Genomic DNA, 19,807 nt, shown 5'->3' on the forward strand with positions numbered 1-19,807 from the left:
GATGCAGCCCCCGCCCCACATTTAGGGAACTATGCTGGGCCACAGACCCAACAGGCCAGGTAAGCCCCAGGAATGGCCAGGGAAAAGGGGGGTCAGCCCCACCCCCTAAAAGCACACCTGGAGCAACAGACATCCACCTACAAAAATACACAGAGAGCCCCCCCATGCCAACAACTGTTTATTTTAAATTAAAATTATTCTGCATCTAAAAATAACTCTGGGGCAGTCCCCAGATTGTACAGAGCTTGATTGTGTGCAAATCAATCGTAGGAGAGAAAAGGGGGGGAGCAGGTGGTGAAGGGCCCCTTCCTCCACCACCCCCTTGAAAAGGGAGCACCGCTCCTCTTGTGAACTGGGGGGGCGGGGCGGGCAGGGACACCTGCCACTGACCCCAAGAGGAAAGGGCAGTCAGAAAGGGGGGGCAGAGAAAGATCCTTCATACACACCGTGCAGCAACAAGACACCCCCCCTGCCGGGGAGCGGCTCAGCCATGCAGGGCCCCCCCACATGCTTAAGGACACTAGGGGGGCCTTGCCCAACAGGGGGGTGGCAGCAGCCCCACCCACAGGCCCCTCCTTCCTGGCTGGCCAGTTGTGGGACCCCCACGCCTGCAGTGGGAGGGAGGGAGGGAGCCGCTTCATGGGCTCACGGCGATGGGGGGGTCAGAGGCCTCTGAGGAAGCGGGGGGTGCCTGGGCCTCCCCTGCCCCCCTGCGCTCCAGGGCCAGCTGCATGCTCCAGATGCTGAGGGGGCGCATGTAGGCCAGCGAGCGATAGACCCTCCTCTGGCAATAGGCCTCGGGCGTCTGGAAGGCCATGCCCAGCCTCTCCCACACCGTCCGGTAGCAGCCCTCGGCCGTGCGGAAGCCCTCCTGGACCAGCCCCTGGAGGAGGAGGAGGAAGAGGAGAGGGGGGTGAGAGCCAGCCCCCAGCCTGCTGCTCTTGCCCGCCCACCCCAGTGCCCACCCCCCGCTCACCTCCTGGATCATGGTGGCGGCCAGGGCATACACCACGCCAACCCAAACCTCGTCCGACTGGACGCTGGAGCGGTCAGGGACCCCGCTGGGACGCATGCCGTTGACGGCGCCCATCGTTCCCTGGGAGAAGCCCATGACGTTCCGCTCAAAGATGGTCTTCAGGGCGCTCAGCACGTGGCTCTGGGGGAAGACCTGCAGGGAGGGAGAGCAGCAGGGGACCCCCAAGGGCCATCTAGTCCAGCCCGCCCGGCAATGCGGGAGGGGCAGAGGGAGGGTGGGCAGGACTCTGGCCTCCTGACACCCAGGGGACCCTGGCCCCTCGCTTTGCTTCTATTCTGCATTTTGTCTTTTGACTGTCTGTTTTTATGCTGCGAACCGCCCCGATATCTTCAGATGAAGGGCGGCATACAAATCTTAATACTGTATTTTTCTGTGTGTTAGATGAGGCTTTTGACTCAAAAATCATGTCAAAAAACTGGGGTTGTGCTGCTGCAGGCGGAAAATGATCTAGGGAGTGTTTCCCACCCGCAGCGGCAAGGGGGTAGAAGCTCAACAATTTGGGGGCATCTCCCCTCACTTTCTTAAAACTGAGTCCCCAAAAATAGGGGGTGGCTTATACATGGGGGCATCTTATAGACGTGAAAAAACGGTAAATAATATTAATAATTATAGTTATTATTCATATGCTGTCCATCTGACTGGGTTGCCCCAACAAGGTATTAAAACCACAGGCCCTGAACAACGGAGGTCCAGGGTCCCTGAGCCCTTCTGTCCCAGCGCAGCCCCTGAGATCATCTGCCGTAGCATCACTGGTCAATTGAGTTTGCAAGACTCAGCTGATGGCAGTATAAAACAGCCTTTAGTGCAGGGGTCAGCAAACGTTTTCAGCACTGGGCCAGTCCACTGTCCCTCAGGCCTTGTGGGAGGCCAGACTATATCTTGAAAAAAAATATGAACGAATTCCTATGCCCCACAAATAACCCAGAGATGCATTTTAAATAAAAGAACGCATTCTACTCATGTAAAAACATGCTGATTCCCAGATCTTCTGCAGACCGGACTGAGAAGGCGATTGGGCTGGATCCGGCCCCTGGGCCTTACTTTGCCTACCCATGCTTTAGGGTCCTCAACCAAGTCCTATGGACCTCTCTGCCACTGGAAATTCAGCAGGCGCTTTCCCTGCACAGGGCTGCTTTCGGGTGTCTTTTGAAAGTGATCTGATGTGAGCCTCCAAGAGGGGTGCCTGACCCCCCACCAACCCCTGGGAAAAGGAGGGGAGTCCCTCCACAAGCTGACCCTCCACTGCCATGGAAGCTGACCAAGGATGACTCCCTGCGTCCTGGTGGGACCCTTGCGACTGCGGACGAGCCCCCTCCCCCTCTGGGGACCCTCCTTGCCCTCCTCACCTCAGACTTGCCTTCTCCCAGGCCGCAAGCGCGGAGGAACCACTGCCCAGCCAGCTGGTCAGACATGATGCTGTCCGAGGAGGTGCTGTTGCTGCTGTCGTAGTTATAGTACTTCCCTGGGGGGGGGGGGAGAGGACGGAGGGAGGGTGATCCCGGGCGGGAGAGAGACGCCTGCAGACATCCCAGAGTCCCCCCCCCCGAGAAGGCAGGCAGGCAGGCAGCCGCCTTTGCCCCCACGCACCGTTCCAGAGCAGCTTCTCGAAGGCCGCTGTGCCCTTCGCCAGGATGGCAGAGTACGTCTGCCGGGCATCCTCCTGGCCCAGGAGCTGCGCCATCTGGCACATCATGCTGAGAGCCGCCAGCCACAGGCTTCCGCAGTAGGAGCTGCCAAGGCAAAGGAGGAGGAGGTTGGCGGGAGCCGGCCCTGGCACACGGGCACCGTGGGGAGCCCTCCTGGATGGGGCCACCACCAGAAGGGGGGCTGGAGGGCAGAGCAGCTCTGGGGCTGTGGGCTGCAGCTGAGGAGGGATTCACTGCTCTGGCCTCTTGCTGTGTCTAGCCAGAGGGGGGCGCTGTTGGCTATTTGCAGATTAGTTGCGCTGCAGAAAGCGTGCTGGGGAGACCACACATTACAAGGAAGGCAAAGTAACTTTTGCTAGGTTTTAATAACAAAAACAAAAACTCCTTTAACATTATTATATCAATAAGCATGACCCATCCATCAACCCAACCACCAGGGTACTGAGAGAGCTAGGTGCTGCTCTTTATATACTATACCCAACAGCTTAATTAACATAACTTAACAGCACCTGCTAGGGTGGAGGTCTTGGTTTCAATCATTGAGCAGAAGTCAATTATGGATTAGAAACCAGGACAAGGCCCTGTTTCGATGTATTCACCTTCATCAGCTAATTTTTAAAGGGTCGTGTAAGTTGGAAGACTTTCGGAGAAATATATCCTGTTATTTTCTACATTTCTCAAGGATAACAACTACGTGTGGGTAGATCAACGTGTATCTTGAGCACAGAAAAGCTACCACGACGAATCTGGACTAACATGAACTTATCTCTACTTATAAACTCTTATCTTTAATTCTGTAATGAATTATTGTGTTATACATATTTTTATGAGTTTGAGTTTGTAATCTCTGTTAGTGTTTGTAATCCTTGTCAGACTACATACTTTTGAATGGATTAGTTTTTGTTACTATTGACTATTGATTTGCAAGTAGGGACCACCCCCCCCCCCACTCTGGGCGCAACTTGGCCTGCCTGCTCCTAAAAGACTCTCGTTTTGAGATGGGGCCAGTCTGGTCAAGATTTGCCAAAAGAGAAAAGAAGACTTGTCATGTATGCTGCAACTGCAGCTAGGATATTGCTAACACAAAGATGGAAAAGTGTAGAAGAAGAATGGCAAGGAAAATGGGTGGAAGACGCTGAAATGGCAAAGTGAACGGAAAGACTTCGAGACAAGGCAATAGAGATTTCAAGAAAGACTGGGAGCTATTCAGGTCATATTTACAGAATCAATGCAAAGAAATGGACTCACCTGCAGGGGTTGATTAAACACTTGCAATTAACAAAATAAATGACGGAAATAGAATGAGGATGCCAAAATGATAAGAAAAGAATAATAATTATTTTTAAAATCTTAAAAACTAATAAATAACAAAAAAGCGGGAGGAGTTCATATGCCAAAAAACCAGAAGAGGAAGTGGAGGGAAGTCATGGGGGGGGGGAGAATTGGGGAATGGTATTTTTGTTATATATTATGATATTTTGATGTTAAAAAAATGTAAAACTTTAATAAAAATTATTTTTTTAAAAAGAGATGGGGCCAGTCTTGCTACTTGACACATGAAATGTGGGATATTGCATGGCTGGAAAAGCTAAAGACAAAGCCAAGAGTCCTCTGGGGCCAAAGAAAAAAAAGGGGGGTTGTAGCTGTCTGCTTTGCCTTTATTTCATTTGTAAGCAAGGAGGAACATGGCTGACGACCACCTCCTTGGCCCACAAACCAAAAGGGCCACTGACTCGCAGGGTTATTTGAATACTGCAATCCTTTCCCTTGGTATGGCAAGGCCCGTGTTTTGCATTCCTGCCTTGTTTAAACATCAAATCTGTGCCATAATGCGTTCCAGTTGCTGCCTTCCAGGCACCCAACACACCTCTGGTGCATTTATTTACTTGGGCTTCATTCCATTTCTATACTTGTTCAACCGCAATCTCTAATTGCATATGGATTCTGCATGCTGTCATCAGATCCTGTGTAATGACACTGCATCTTGCAGATTTTTTGAAAATTAATAAAAATATTTTTAAAAACTGAGGAGGGGGCTCTCTAGTCAGTTCCTGCATAAGACTCTGTGAAAGGATTCTGTGGAACTGTAACAACCCTTCATGTGGATGACAGTGGGACCTCGGGTTACAGACCCTTCAGGTTACAGACTCCGCTAACCCAGAAATATTACCTTGGGTTAAGAACTTCGCTTCAGGATGAGAACAGAAATCGTGCTCCGGCGGCAGCAGGAGGCCCCATTAGCTAAAGTGGTGCTTCAGGTTAAGAACAGTTTCAGGTTAAGAATGGACCTCCGGAACAAATTAAGTACTTAACCCGAGGTACCACTGTATTGGACTCTGTGAACAGACAGGTGGAACAGAAACTTATGTATGTGTGGACCTTATGCATGAACTGACTAGAGAATGAACTGATCCACTGGGTCTTCTGCTTTTTTCGTTGAACTTTACGAGACTTCCGTTGGAATCTACAGTTTGATACCATGAATAATATACCTTATTTATTCAAAAGTACAGCCGGTTACGTCCTGTGTGTTTATTGAGTGTGTTTCACGTAACCAGAGGTTTGTTGTTCTTGTTTTGCCCTCTCAGCCTTGGCAGCCATTTTGGCAGAGGGAGCCCCTCCCCTTTCAAAGCGCAGACCCTCCCCGCCAGATGCCTGCCTGGGCCTGCCCCAAAACTGACCACTCTGCCGCTGCAACCACCTGGGGGTGTTGAGCCCAGCCCAGCACTTGGCCAGGGCAGCCCTCCTCAAAGAATCCCGGTTGGAAAGCGCCCCCCCAGGGTCATCCAGCCCACCCCCCTCCTGCCTGCTCACCTGGCGCCCGTCACCACCCAGGCGTCGTAGGTCTGGTCGGCGAAGCCAGAGTTCTCAATGAGGCCGTCGCCGTCCTTGTCAAACTTCAGCTCGGACTCCATCACGGCCTGCAGGGAGTGGAAGGGAGGAGGTGGGGGGCATTTGGGGCCTACCCCCTGCCATGGCCTGCCCAACCTTGCCACCGCCCCCCAGCCCGCCTCCTGGCGTTACCTGGCAGACGGGCCACATGTCCCGCAGGTAGGCAGAGTCCTTCGTGAGGTAGTAGTCGCGATACACCTGCAGCACAAACTTCAGGTTCAGGTCCTTCCAGGCGGCCGTGTCGTGGATCAGGTAGGCGTTGAGGTGCTGCCAGGGCTCGTCATCTGGGGGGGGGGAGAGGAGGGGGGAGAGTGAGGCCCAGGGGGTGCCCCTGCCCGCTGCCCCAGCCCTACACCCTTGGGAGTCTGCACCCAGGGCACGATCCGGGCACGTGCCTGAGAACAGTCAAGCAGAAAGAGGGCTGACAAGGGAGACAGGTGAGAGAGGCAAAGGAGGAGGACCAGGGTGGATAAAAATCAATCGTGTCTTTTTAAAAAAATTTAAAAAATCAGATTTTTTAAATTTAAATCTGATTTTTAAAATAAAATGCTTTCAGAAGGAAAATCTTTCCAAAGGTTTTCTGTTCAAGTTACATTATAGTCCAAAGGCTATTCATCAGGAAATAAGGATTTGTTTTAAGTTTTTTTATGTGTGCTAAAACTCAGTTCAAGTTGCTTTTTAAAAAAGAATCGTTTAACCACATCAGTTAACAAACATGGATACATATGCTATAATGTTATTGTTTTAGTTAAACAAATTGTTTAAATTGTTATTAAGGAAATTATTGTTTTTCTCCAATAAAGTACATCAGAAAAGCTGTCCAAATCTAAACAATTAACTTATTAAACCTCACCGTAATTTCATAATTCTCTTTCTATGCATTTCTAATAGTACAACCACATCAGTAATTTTTGATATAACTGTAAAAACTACTCTGAAAATTTATTATTCCAAAAAGGAAACCTTCATCTGGTTGTAAATATTAAGATTGTACCAGCAAGAAGGAGTCTTTCTGTAAAAAATGATTGAAACAAAGTCTTACTGACTAGTGATCGAAATTGTGATTGAAATCGATTTAAATCAAATCCACCCTGAGGAGGACCCCCTCCAAGTGTGTCTCAGGCCCCTCTGAAGGCAGAGGCAGCCCCACGGAGAGAGGGCAAAAATGCACAGAAAGGACCCCCTTTCACCCGAGATCAGAGGGGCACTGGGGGGCAACTGAGCTGGCGGTGAATGCCAAGAAGCAGCAGCGGCTTAGGAAGACTCTCAGGCCTCATCCTGCCTGACGTGGGGCCTCGACTGGAGAGCCAGGGAGGGGCAGCGGGTCAAGCGTTGGGCTACTGGGACCTGGGAGGGAGACCCGGGTTCCAATCCCCACTGGGCTATGACAGGAGAGTCTCAGACCAAATGTAAATGAAGTGCAAACAAGGCTCTTGGAACCGATGGGGGAGACCCTCTATGTACCTTTCCTTGTTTGTTTTGTAACACAAGAACTTCTTTAATAAAAACTATTTTTTTTAAAAAAAAAACCACGGGGCCACTAAGCTCACTGGGTGTCTTGGGGGCCAATTGCTGCCTCTCAGCCTAGCCTCCCTCGCAGGGGTGTAAGGTAAAGGGAGCCCTGACCATTAGGTCCAGTCGTGACCGACTGGGGTTGCGGCGCTCATCTCGCTTTACTGGCCGAGGGATCCGGCGTACGGCTTCCGGGTCATGTGGCCAGCAGGACTAAGCCGCTTCTGGCGAACCAGAGCAGCGCATGGAAACTCCGTTTACCTTCCCGCCAGAGCGGTGCCTATTTATCTACTTGCACTTGACGTGCTTTCAAACTGCTAGGTTGGCAGGAGCAGGGACTGAGCAATGGGAGCTCACCCCCTCGCGGGGATTCGAACCGCCGACCTTCTGATCAGCAAGTCCTAGGCTCTGTGGTTTAACCCACAGCGCCACCCGCGTCCCTTCGCAGGGGTGTAGTGGAGACTAAATGTGTGCAGGGAGTATCGCTGGCACCCTTTTGAGCTCCTGGGAGAAAAAGGTGGAATAGAAATGCAATACAGGAAATTAATGAGATGCGCCCCCAGCTGGAAGGGGGGTTCTCGGATCTGGCAAGTGGGGGCCGGGGGCCATCGCTGTGCCTGCGGTGAGATCAGCCTCTTTTGCCAAGGTGGGGGGCTGCCCTTTGCCCGGCGAGCACCAGGGCGGCTCTGGATGCGTGGCCTCACCAGGCTCCCCAATGTCGTGGGGAACCACGTTGCGCAGCTTCACTTGCGCCGTCTGCCCGCTCATCAGGTACATGCGCGGCCGGGTGTCCTCGCTCAGGATGGCGGCCGCTGCGGGAGAGAGAGAGGGGGGGTCCAGGGTTGAGGGGTCTCGCTCTCTCTTGCCCTCCCCCCTTTGGCTCAAGGGGCCTTGGCCTCACCAGAAAAAGCCAAGGCCCAGGGAGAAGCGATGCCCTGCTGTTACCCCCCCCCCCCGTTCACCCCTGGGACTCCAGCAGAGGCCCTCCCGTGGGGCGTTTGGGGGGGGGAGAGACGACTGGGAGGGGGTGGGCAGACGGGCAGAGGGAGGGGGGAGGCTCACCCACCCATGTCGTACTGCAGACTCAGCTCCAGTTTGGGCCACAGCATGGCGAGGGCAAAGGAGGCATAGAAATGGACGTCGTAGGTGTTGTACATGAGGTACTCCTGGCCTGGAAGCAGCAGAGGGAAGCGGGCAGGTGGGCACCGGCAGAACTCCCGGCCCCAAGAATGCACACACCATACGTCCAAAGAACTCCCCCCTTCCATAATCCTGGGAACTGTAGTTTACGGGTGCTGGGAAGGGCAACTACAGTTCCCAAGGTGCACATTGCTTTAAATTTGTGGTGCCTCAGTCTGACCCAAGGCTGGGGGTGGCAAAGCCCCTGGTGCCCTTCCCTCTCCCCTCCCGCCACATGCCACAGACCCCCCCTCTGCCGCTTGGGGCAGAAGCCACGGCAGAGGGCAGAGTCCTGCCCCTTACCTTCCAGGTATGCAAACCTCCCGTACTCCTTCAGGACGGCAAGGTGCTGGGAGAGGCCCAGGGAGGCCCCCAGGGAGGCCGCGGGGTCTTCCGGCTCAAGCTCCACCCACAGGGTCCCTCCGTCTGCCAGGAAATACAGCTCATTGAAGATGGCAGACTTGTACCAGGGGGGCAGGTCGCTGCAATGGGGGGCGGAAAGAAAGGCACTTGTACGTGGGCCCCCCAAGGAAGAACCAGGAGGGGGAGGACCCTCCTTTATCAGAGCCCAGACGACCCCCTGCCAGGTGCAGCAGGTGGGAAGAGATGATCCCTGGGACCCCCCTCCTACTCCGCAATTCTGGGATTCTGTCACAAGGAAGGAGGCGCAGAGATCCCCAAGCCCCCAGCTGGGAGCAGGGCTAGAAATTAGCCAGGGGCCAGACATCTTGGCTACTGGCATGCGTCCAATCGCAACTACCTAGAGATTTCTGGGCACCAGGTTGGGAACCGCAGTTTAAAAACCTCTGCCTTAGTCCATAGTTCAGGCCATTCCCACTGTGTGTGTTTCTCCCTCTTGCAAACTGGGACAAACGAATAATTTTATGAGCAAGCGGTGGCCAAGCAACGGAGCTGAGACCATAGAATTGGAGAATTGGAAGCGACTTGGAGGGTCATTTACCGGATTTTTCGCTCTATAGGACGCACCGGACCATAGGAGGGGGAGAACAGGAAAAAAACAATTCTCTCCCTCTCTGCGCAGCGCCCCTTCAGCGTCCTGCTTTGCTGAAGGGGCGCTGCGCAGAGAGGGAAAACTGTGCCGTGCCTCTCCAGCGAAGCGAAGCCTGGAGAGCGAGAGGGACTGGTGTGCACCGACCCCTCTCGCTCTCCAGGCTTCAGGTGGCTATCCGCAAGCCTTCGGAGCACAGAGGGAACTCCCGCTGCGCTCTGAGGGCTTGTGGGTAGCCGCCTGAAGCCCCCGGAGCGCAGCGGGAGTTCCTGCTGCGCTCCGGGGGCTTCAGCGAAAGCAACGCGAAACCTCCGGAGCGCTTCGGAGGCTTTGCATTGCTATCGCTGAAGCCAAGGAGCCTGCATTCGCTCCATAGAACGCACACACATTTCCCCTTAATTTTTGGAGAGGAAAATGTGCGTCCCATAGAGCGAAAAATACGGTAGTTCAGGCACCTGCCAGGCAAACAGATGTTCTGCTGGGTTTAAGGGGCCATTTGGTGCCTAGCAGATATATCGGAGGGTCTTGCCCTATTAGGGAAGGAAAGGGAGCTGGGGGGGGGGCAGAGGGCCACACCACACTCAGGGAGGGGCAGGACTGTCCCATGGGGGCAGCTCACATCACGGATCCCCATGGAGGCTTGCAGAAAGTCACTCGCCTGGCCTGGCCTGGGCCCTCTGGCCTGGTGTGGGTGCCTGCGCAGCCTGGCCAGGAGAACCCCATCAGGTGGGGAGAGCCCTCCCAGGCCCTTCCCGGAGGCCAGGATCTGCTCCCGGCCTGTGTCTGCCAGCAGAGGGAGGGCTGTACCTGTTCTCCAGGATGGGGCGCTGCCAGGCCTCAATCTTCTCCTCCCACGCCTGGTAGCACGAGAGGGTGTAGTGAGACAGAGCCGGGCAGGCGTCTCCCCTGCTGCCAAAGAAGCGCGTGTACCTCCTGCAGAGGAAGAGGAAGGCACATCAGGTCACCAGACTCGGCACTCGCCAGAAACAGCAGGCAGGGCCCTCTGCTCACTCCTTGCCCGCCTCAGGCTGCTCCCAGGGAGCAGGAGTGGTCTCTGGGCGAGAGGCCTTTGTGCTGGCTTCCCACCTCCCAAAGGGCCCAATCCCAGGGGCTGCAGCAGGGCTGGGATTCAGCCCCTTCCGCTTGAGGGGAGAGGTGCGGACCTCCCTGCCAGCCTTCAATGGGGGGGGGGGAGATGCCCATGTGCCAGTCCGGGGGGGGTGCCCTCTGCACAGTCAGGAGGTGGCAGACGGGATGGCGGGGCTGCCCAGGCTTCGCATGGGAATGACAGGGGTCTTCCTCTACCCCCCTCCCACCCTCATCGTCTTCTAGAGCAGGAAAAGGGCACACAGTTCCAAGTCCCGCTCAGGGGAAGAGGCAAAATGGGGAGGCTGGGCACGGCCTGGCAGAGGACGGGTCCAGCCACTCTGCCCGGCCTCCACATGGCTTGGATTTCTCTCTCACCCTCTCAGGTCAACTCCCTCAATTTTCCATTTTTCGTTTCACTTTTAGTTTGTTTACCACTTTCTGTATTGCTCCACCCAAGGCAGTTTCCAAGCCGGAGAAGCAACAGGAAGCACTAGGAAGATCCCACGCCCAGGAAAAATCCCACCCAATGCCAGTAAGTCCTCATAAATATTACTTTTAAACAATCGACTAACAGAAAATAATATTCAATGGTCTATTCAGAATATAACATTGCACAATAAAATTAACTCTCAAAATATTACCAAATAACAAACAAACAGAAATCCAGACTCAACAACTACAATCAATGACTCCTGGACTAAACTCAAAAAAATAGCAGCAACTATTTGCTACAGGACACAAAAGAACAAAGTGAGTCAAGCTCACAGGCTGCATCCAGTTATTTCCTGAGCCAACAGCTCAGCTCCAGCCTCTCCCTTTGTCAGCCTCGGCCTGGGAATCTCCCTGGCTTGGGGAGGGATACAAGGGCAACTCCTGGGGGGGGTCTGCACAGAGCCCTGCTCAGTGGTTGGGGGGGGGGGCGGTGCATGGGTCACGGGGGGCTAAGGGAGGCCACAGCCAGGACAGTGGAGTCAGGATGAACCAGTCATTTCCTAGGGGTAAGACTGTGCCAACCGACCAGGAGGCCTGCAAACAGCAGTCAACAGCAGTGCCAACACAAGGTGGCAGGTCGGGGGGGGGGCTGGTTGCTCTCCTGCCTGCCTGCGTTGCCCCCCCAATGGAAAATGCCTCAGAGCAGGTTGGGAACAAAGGGGGGTGCAGCTCCTTACGTGGACAGAAGAACATAGAAGAGTGCCTGCTGGATCAGGCCCATGGCCCCTCTGGGCCACCATCTTCTTCCCACAGATGCCCCAATGGGACACCCGCAAGCCGGGGTCCAAGCGCAAGAGCAACGCTTTCCCCTGTGGGGGGGGGGATTCAGAAGCATCGCTGCCTCTGGCTGTGGGGAGCAGAGCAGCGCCAACACGGCCAGCGGCCCCCAATTGCCCACTCCTAATCCTCCGCCATGAATCTCTCCAGCTCTCTTGGAAAGCCCTCCAGGTCGGGGGCCGTCCCTGCCTACTGGGGCAGAGAGTTCCACAGTTTAACTCTGCGCTGTGCAAAGAAGGACTTTCTTCCAGCATGCAGCTTCCCTGGGTGCCCACAAGTTCTCGTCACCCGGTCTGGGTGAGGCTGGGTGTGCCAGCTGAGCACGCTGTGGCACAGCCTGCTAGTGCAGATGGCCCCACCCGCAGCAGCGCAATGCCTGGCCGAGAGGAGGCTGGAATCAGGCCCACACTTGCCTCAGGTGATCCCTCAGCTATGAAGCCAAACCTTAAGAAATGTATCATCCAGCCACTGCGGCAGGCGCTCACCTGCGGTGCTCCTTCTCTTTGGAGCCAAACCGAATGCAGGGCATATCCCAGGCCAAGGCAAACTCCAGCGTCGAGTGTCCGGAAGCTGGCACCGTGCAGGTGGCACACACAGCTGCTGCACAAGCCTCCCCCTTCTCCGTTGGGGGGCTTTTCCCTGAAAGAGAGAGCACACTCTTTGCACGTCAAGGCGCCTGGCCTCCTGCTCCCTCCCCACTCCCTCTGTGCCACCTCCTCCTGGGGGGCCTGGGGCTCACCTGGTGGGGACGCCAGCTTGCCATCTGCCAGGAGGTCCTGCCACACTTCCTGCCCAGTGCCAGCAGGGTTGAACGTGGTGAGGTGGGTCACGGTGGTGCCTGCCTAGAGGGGAGAGCGAAGGAATCGAAACCCGGCCCTGTGGCAAAGACTGGGCGCCAAGGGGGGGGGGGCTGGCAGAAGGGCAGCAGGGATAGAAAGCCCAGCAGCCCAGAGTCCCACCTGTGAGACAGGTGAGTTGAGAGTGGAGTGATCTGTGGGGGTCAGGTGGGATTGCTATGAGGAATTGTGAAAAATGAAGCAAGCCATTGTGTCAGCCTTGTGTTGACTGGGTTTGAGTCATTGACAATAATTTCTGATCAAATCCCCTAAGCCTCTGCATCTCTGCCCATCTTCTCTACTGTTCATTTTCTCTGCCTGACAGGCACGTATCAGCATTCTGAAACACAGACTTGTTGCTTCACTGGGCATCCTGGGCCATAAAGATAGAAGGTAGCTTTGATGTAGCTTTTGTTAGTCTAGGTAGATCTTAAGGGCCAGGAAGAGAGATCACAAGGAGATGCTAGAGATGCCTATCTTTCCTTGCCATCCCTCCTCTCCTGTTTACTGCTGTTTATGACCTCCAGGGTTTGCGAAATGCATTCCTCCTTGATCCCTGTTTTATTTAGCCTAAAAACGTGTATGCATGCTCAGAGTACTTTTTGTAGTTAAAAGGATTTCTCTGATCTAACTTTGTACCCACGTGGTAGGTTTTTCTGAAATGCTCAGAGGACATCTGATTGGCTCTTACAAGCACTGTGTTAGAAGTTCTTTTGTTAATAAAAGGGACCTGGGCCAGGGTGTGACAGATTATTATTGGCACTTCCTCCCAGAGTCTTGCTGGCCAAGCCTCGTGTGTATTTTATTAATCAGGGTCCAGTCCTTCCTTGCCTTCGGAACGCAAAGCGATCTCCCCCACCATGGCAGGAGGGGCTGGCCTCCCTCCGGACGTTCCTGGCACCTGTCCTCCCTGCACGGCGCCCCCCTCCGTACCTTCTCCCGGGCGGAGATGGCCAGCGTGTAGGGGTTCACTGGAAGGCAGTGGTGAAGCATCACGCCCCGGACGCAGCGGCCGTCCTTCTCCAGGCAGAAGGGCTCGTTCCAGTGGCCCCCACTCCGGTCCCCCTTGGACTCGGTGCCGTTCTGGAAGGTGAACATGAGGGAGACCTCCATGTCCTCCCCGCTCTGGTTCTCCACGTCCCAGAGGAAAGCCCCCACAGGCAGGCTGGTGTCCTGGAGGAGACAAAAGGCAGCAAGGGGGTCAGGGGCTGCAGAAAGGAGGCTGTGTGGGGCAGGAAACAGGGACAACCGAGCCCTTTCCGTCACAAGCATATTGATATGTACGGTAATATTGATTAAATATTGATATGTGCAGTAATATTGATTAAAAGTGTAATACAAAGGTAAGTAAGTCTCTACTTGCTTTATCAATCTTAATTTCAGCTTAAGAGCCATTTTAGTTTATTTGCCACTCACTGGTGATAATATATTTGGAACCTAGTCCTGGGTTTTTACTTTTTTAAAAATACAAATATTACCCTGAAGATCTATTGAGACATAGTCAGAACTATAAACCCCTCTCTTGTTAGCAACATGCTTGGTTGAGTTTGCATTCGTGGTTCTGGAATGGAGATAGGCTTCTCAGCTGTTTGATGAAGAGAGCATTGTTAGGCAGCACTGGAGGTAAGGATCTCCACTGCTTGCTTGGTATTCATACAAAAAGTAGAAGTAGTTACACTGGGCCTGCCACACTTGAGAACCAGCTAAACAAGAGAGAGACGTTTGTATGTTAAGATAACAGTAGACCAGGAAGTTTGAAAGAAATTGAAGTGAAAGAAATGGGTAAGTTTCAAGCCATCCTACAGAGATAGCATTGTGCTTGCCACACATGGCTTTTGGCATGTGAATTCATAGCTTGTGGCAAGGAAGGAAAAATTGGTTCGTTCCCCCCCCATAGTTTTGGGTTTCTAAAAGATTAACGCACACCCCAGTATGCGTACAAGTGCTGGTCAAATCAGAGTGTCTCTGCTGTTCACAGTGCTGCTGGCATTAGCGAAATGGCACAGCTCAGGGGTAGAGAACTGGGCCCAAAGTAACAAAAGGAATTTCAATAGGGGCAAAGTTTCAATAGGGCTCACAGACTGACTTGCCAGAGTGGTGCATGCTCTAGTTATCTCCCACTTGGACTACTGCAATGCGCTCTACGTGGGGCTCCCTTTGAAGGTAACTTGGAAACTGTAATTAACCCTGAATGCAGCAACTAGACTGGTGACTGGGAGTGGCTGCTGAGACCACATAACACCAGTCCTGAGAGATCTGCATTGGCTCCCAGTACGTTTCCGAGCACAATTCAAAGTGTTGGTGCTGATCTTGAAAGCCCTAAACTGCCTCGGTCCTGTATCCCTGAAGGAGCGTCTCCACCCCCATCATCCAGTCCAGAGACTGAGGTTCAGCGCTGAGGGCCTTCTGGCAGTTCCCTCCCTGTGAGAAATGAGGTTACAGGGAACCAGGCAGAAGGCCTTCTCCGTAGTGGCGCCTGCCCTGTGGAACGTCCTCCCAGCAGATGTCAAGGCAATAAACAACTGTTTTACTTTTAAAAGACAACTGAAGGCAGTCCTGTTTAGGGAAGCTTTAATGTTTGATGCTGTATTGTTTTTAATATTTGGTTGAAAGCCGCCCAGAGTGGCTGGGGAAACCCAGCAAGATGGGCGTGGTATAAATAATAAGTTGTTGTTGTTGTTGTTGTTGTTGTTGTTGTTGTTGTTGTTGTTGTTGTTGTTATTATTATTATTATTATTATTACCAGCAAGGATGCAGGTTGTGGGACTTTAGGGCCAGCTGCTCTCCGCATTGGGCTTGGAACTGCTCTTACGTAAAACAATTTGCATTGTGAAACCGCCTCAAAACGGTCCGGTGGGAGCAACGGGCTCCTCTTGTTTTCCACAGGGCTGCCCTCTCCTGACCTGGCCCCGGGTTCTGTCCCAAATGGCACCCAAAGGAACAAGTTTCCAGCCTGCCTATCAGGAAAGAGTCACAGGATGTTGGACTGGGAGTTTCTGCCTCATTGTCTCAGTAAGACAATTAACGTTTCAGCGGTGGAGACACTGTTTGCTAGAGAGGTTATTCCAGCAGTTCTGGTTTGGGAGCGAAACCCCCAAACTTTCCGCAACCCTGGTCAACAGCGCTTTTGGAAAGGACAACATGGAAGTGAGCAAGCCCTGAAAACTAGTATTTCAGGTCCCTGAAGATTCTTCTATCGCCACTTCCTCTACTTAAGGCATGTCTTGATGCTAGTCCAGAGAGTTAGAGCTGCAATGTTACCTGTGAACTGAGCTGGAGGATACTCTCTCTAGATTATTATTATTATTACTCTCTCTACATTAGTGACAAATCTGCTTACCACGTGCTCACTAAAACTACCACATGTAGGTTTAATAAAGATTCTAAAACCTGCTATGCCCTTCTTGGTTTGGTTGGAACAGCAGCTTGTGCCAAAACCACAAAAAGGTGTTTGTTGCCTTGGGCAGCTACTCAGCCCTCTGAATGGAAGCCTTTTTGTTACGTATCTCAAATCAAGAGTTACCTAAAGAGAAATGGACATTATTTACAACAGCGGCAAGAATCTTGATTGCACAATACTGGAAGACGGAAGAAATGCCATCAAAGGAACAATGGCAAGAAAAACTGATGAACTATGCAGAATTGGCTAAGCTAACAGGCAAACTACGAGAGAAGGACCAAAAGGACTTCAAAAGAGTCTGGGAACCATTTACAGTTTATTTGCAGAAACAACAGAATGGACTGGATTCACTGGCAGGATTTGAATAAACGTTCACAATTTCATTTGAGTAACAGATATTTTAGAGAAATGATAAGGGATTTTATTTTTGTGTAGGAAAAGCAGGATACAATAAATACAACTAAACAACTCAGCAGAGGGGGAAGTCCAGAGGAGGGGAGGGAGAATAATTGTATATAACACGATGAATGAGATTTGTATCATTATTTGTTATAAAATTCAATAAATAGTCATATAAAAAATATGAATGGAAGCATAATTCCTCTTGCCTCTTCCCTTTCAGAGCAGCCACCAAGGCCACCATCACCTCCGAGGGGAAGCGGCGTCACCTGAAGCCACCTGAGCCTTGCCTGCTTGTGGACCCTCACCAAGCCCGGCCAGCTGCTCTTGGCCCTCAGGTGTCGGAGGATGGGCCCCTGCTCTGAGAGGGGGCCAGGGTGCAAACACCCCCATGGGGGAGGGGGGAGCCTCAGGGTGCTACAGAATTCACCCAGTGCCACTTAATCAGGAGGTGCTGGTTCAAGATAAAAGCTGGGACTGGCCGGCCTTCCAGCTGCTGCCAGGATGAGACACAGCCAGTGCCAGATTTACATGTAAGCTCAACAAGCTATAGCTTAAGGCCCCACTCTCTTGGGGGCCCCCAAAAAATTTAAAGGGAAAAAACAAATAAAATAAAACTTACATACAGCAACCGTGTTTTGTGTTGTGTAGGCTCCTAGGATGTAAGTCATGGGCCCCGTCTGCTAGCCTGCTCCCTAAAACAGCACTGGTTTGCTCCTTTCTATATATAGGGTGCCAACATTCTGCATGGACTGGTTGCAGGGCAACATGTGCAAATGGCTTGAGATACCAGTTAGGTCCATAAATTGCCATATAGCATATATTCAACACAAAAAACTGCGACCATTTGTTGTTGACAAAGCTGGACATACAAAGGGCCCCATTACCTTCAGGAGCTGAGGGCCTCATCAAACCTAAATCAGGCCCTGGACACAGCTGGGCTGCTGGCTTTTCCCAGCTGGTCCCAAAAACTGCTGTGCAAAGAGTTTCTCTCCAGAGAAAAGCATGCAATAAAAGGATGAGCATGCAATAAAGGGCCCACAAAGTGAGCTGAAAGGCTCCCAGGTGCCCCCACCTCCCTTTCCCTGCAACGGAACAATGCAACCCATCACCCTCACCCCCGCAGAGGTACCTTCACAGGTACGGAAGAGGCTCACCTGGTAATCGTGAGGGATGATGGGGGAGACCTGCCGACAGGTGAGCACCACGTCCTGCCCGGGCAGCTGGTAGACAGCCCAGGCACGGGGGTAGAGTGCGTGGTAGAAAGCGTAGTGGCCGCAGAAGCCCCAGTTCCAGTCTTGCAGGCGGCTGGGCTTCTCTATCGACAAGACCTGCTGGTAGACGGTCTGGCCCTTCCGGCGCAGGCAGACGGTGAACTGGTATGGGGGGGGATGGAAAGCGAGGTGAGGGGCAGCCTGAGCACAGGGGAGCAAAGCCAGGGAAGGGAGGCAGGTTTCTGGCCGGCAAGGCAGCTGATCCGAGAGGGCAGGGAGTCCCAAGACCCCCAGAGCCTCGGCTGGCCGAACCAACTCTGCCGCGCCCCCCAGGGGCACAGACCAGGAGGCTAAGTCCTCGCACAGCTACGCACCTGGTCAGCGATCACCGTCTTGTAGTGGTAGAGCCCAGGGTTCAGCTGCCACCGGCAGAAGTCCCCCCGCCAGCCTCGTGTGATGGTGCCACCGCCAAAACCCCCCAACGGGCAGCCTGTGGGGAAAGCGAGGGTGGCAGGCTGGTGAGCTCCAGCCCTGCAGGAGGCAGACCCTTCCTCTTTGCCAGGAAGCCATGGCAGGGGCCCAGCCAGGCCCTCTTCTGTTCCCTGCCTTCCACTGCAGGGAATCCCTGGCTGGCTCTGCCCGTCACCCTGGGCATGGCTCCTTGGGCACGGCCTGGGAGAAGCCAAGCCCCGCCCTGCTCACCATAGATCTGGCGCAGGGGCTGGGAGTTGAAGAGGTTGATGAAGGGGTGCTTCTTCTCCACGCGAGTCTTCCGGTACCACCACCTGAAGTACCTGAGGAGGGAGAGGCACACCTGGAAGGTCATGGCCAGGCTCCGTGGATGCATCTTAAGAACCTGCCTAGGGGCCACCCCAGCTGTGCAATCTCTTTTTATACTCTGCTATTCTTTACATGCGCATGTGTGAGCCTGCACATTTATTATCATCATCATCAATTTATTTAGTTAGATGCTGCCTTCATTGCTGACAGGGACTCCAGGCAGCTTACAGATAAGAGTAAAGACATTTGTGACAAATCGACAAAAACAGAAAAAAATAAGATGACGAAGGCCCAGAACCAGCACACAGTTAAAGGATGGGTGACATTCCACTAAGTTCGGCCCATTAACTTCAGTGGGTCTACTGGGAGTAAAACTAAGCAAACCCCACCCAATGGAATCCAGTCCCTGCAGAGGCCAGGAGGGTCCTCCCTCCGGTTGGGTAGCTTTCAAAGGGGACCGGGCTAAGGCACAGAGGGCAGCTGGGCTTCCAAAGGCTTTTTTGGGGGGGTGGCTGTCAAGAGCACTGTCGGGGGCATCCTGTTGGGGCGCCTTTTTGGCCAAGATGAGGGCGCTGGAGCCCCTATATGGTAGCCACAGAGCCTTTCATGTTTCTGAGCGTCAGTGGCTGGCGCCGCAGGAGGGGAGTGTTGCTGCAGCGCCCAGGTCCTGCTCGTGGGCACCAGGTTGGCCGCTGCAATACCAGGCTCCCGTGTCTAATGCAGCACGTTACGCCTTTGGACCCGGGGCAGCAGAAGAAGAGGAGGAGGAGGAGGAGATCCCCTCGCGGCTCAAGCTCCTCTCCAGCGTCAGCTGCGAAGGGAGACCCCCCCCCCCGACCCCGGAGGAGCCCCGCGCCGCCTTCCTCCCGCCGGGTCGGGGGGCCTCTGCGCACGTCCCGAGTCCCCGGGGAAGGAGGGCCCGCTCCGGAGAAGCCTCCCGGGCGCGGCTCCTCCGCCCCGCCGCCTGCAGCCCGGAGGCCTCCCTTTCGCAGCTCCGGGAGCGCGCCCCGGGCACGGCGCCAGAGCTCGAGCCCGGCGGGCTCCAGCGGGAAGCGGCCTCCCGCTCACCTTTGCCCGGGCGCGGCTCCCCGACGGGGCGGCCCAAGGCGGCTCCCCCCCCCCCAGCCCGGCGGGGTCGGCGGGTCTGCCGCGCCCCGCTGGGCTCCCCGTCGGCGGCCGCTGACCTGAGCGCGAGTCCGAGGTGCTTGACGGCGTCGGCGGCCGAGACGTCGGAGGCCTGGTAGGGCTTCCTGCGCTCGGCGAAGCGGTGCGCCAGGCACAGGCGCCAGCCCCAGCGGGGCAGCCCCCGGCCCGCCGCCGCCGCCGCCGAGCCCTCGAAGGCGCGCATCAGCTCCGGCGCCCCGGGCGGGGAGCTCCCCCGACGACGGGCGCCGCCGGCCCGGCCGCCGCTGCCGCCCTTCTCCTCCGGGGTGGCCATCGCGGGGAGGCGGCGCCAGGGCGAGTCCGCAGCTCCGCGCCTCTGCCTCGGCTCGGCCAGCAACGGCCCTCCGCCGCCCGCCCCGCCCGACGGGGCGGAGCAGCCAGG

The 19,807-nt window shown here is 54.3% G+C and overlaps 1 protein-coding gene across 1 annotated transcript; it reads right to left on the reverse strand.

The window, feature by feature from the left end:
* Positions 1-165: 165 nt before the first annotated feature.
* Positions 166-19,757, reverse strand: GBA2 (glucosylceramidase beta 2). The gene is made up of 17 exons (XM_083575585.1): positions 19,446-19,757; positions 18,184-18,275; positions 17,856-17,971; positions 17,425-17,643; positions 13,402-13,641; positions 12,372-12,474; positions 12,118-12,271; positions 10,082-10,207; positions 8,569-8,747; positions 8,153-8,257; positions 7,791-7,898; positions 5,707-5,858; positions 5,497-5,603; positions 2,624-2,766; positions 2,383-2,498; positions 977-1,168; positions 166-883 (listed from the first exon to the last, which is right to left on the reverse strand). The coding sequence occupies exons 1-17, from the start codon at positions 19,697-19,699 to the stop codon at positions 638-640; spliced, it is 2,652 nt and encodes an 883-aa protein (XP_083431711.1). The 5' UTR covers positions 19,700-19,757; the 3' UTR covers positions 166-637.
* Positions 19,758-19,807: the final 50 nt, after the last annotated feature.

The sequence above is a fragment of the Podarcis filfolensis genome, assembly GCF_964270895.1.
Source record: "Podarcis filfolensis genome assembly, chromosome: 11".
NCBI lineage: Eukaryota > Metazoa > Chordata > Lepidosauria > Squamata > Lacertidae > Podarcis > Podarcis filfolensis.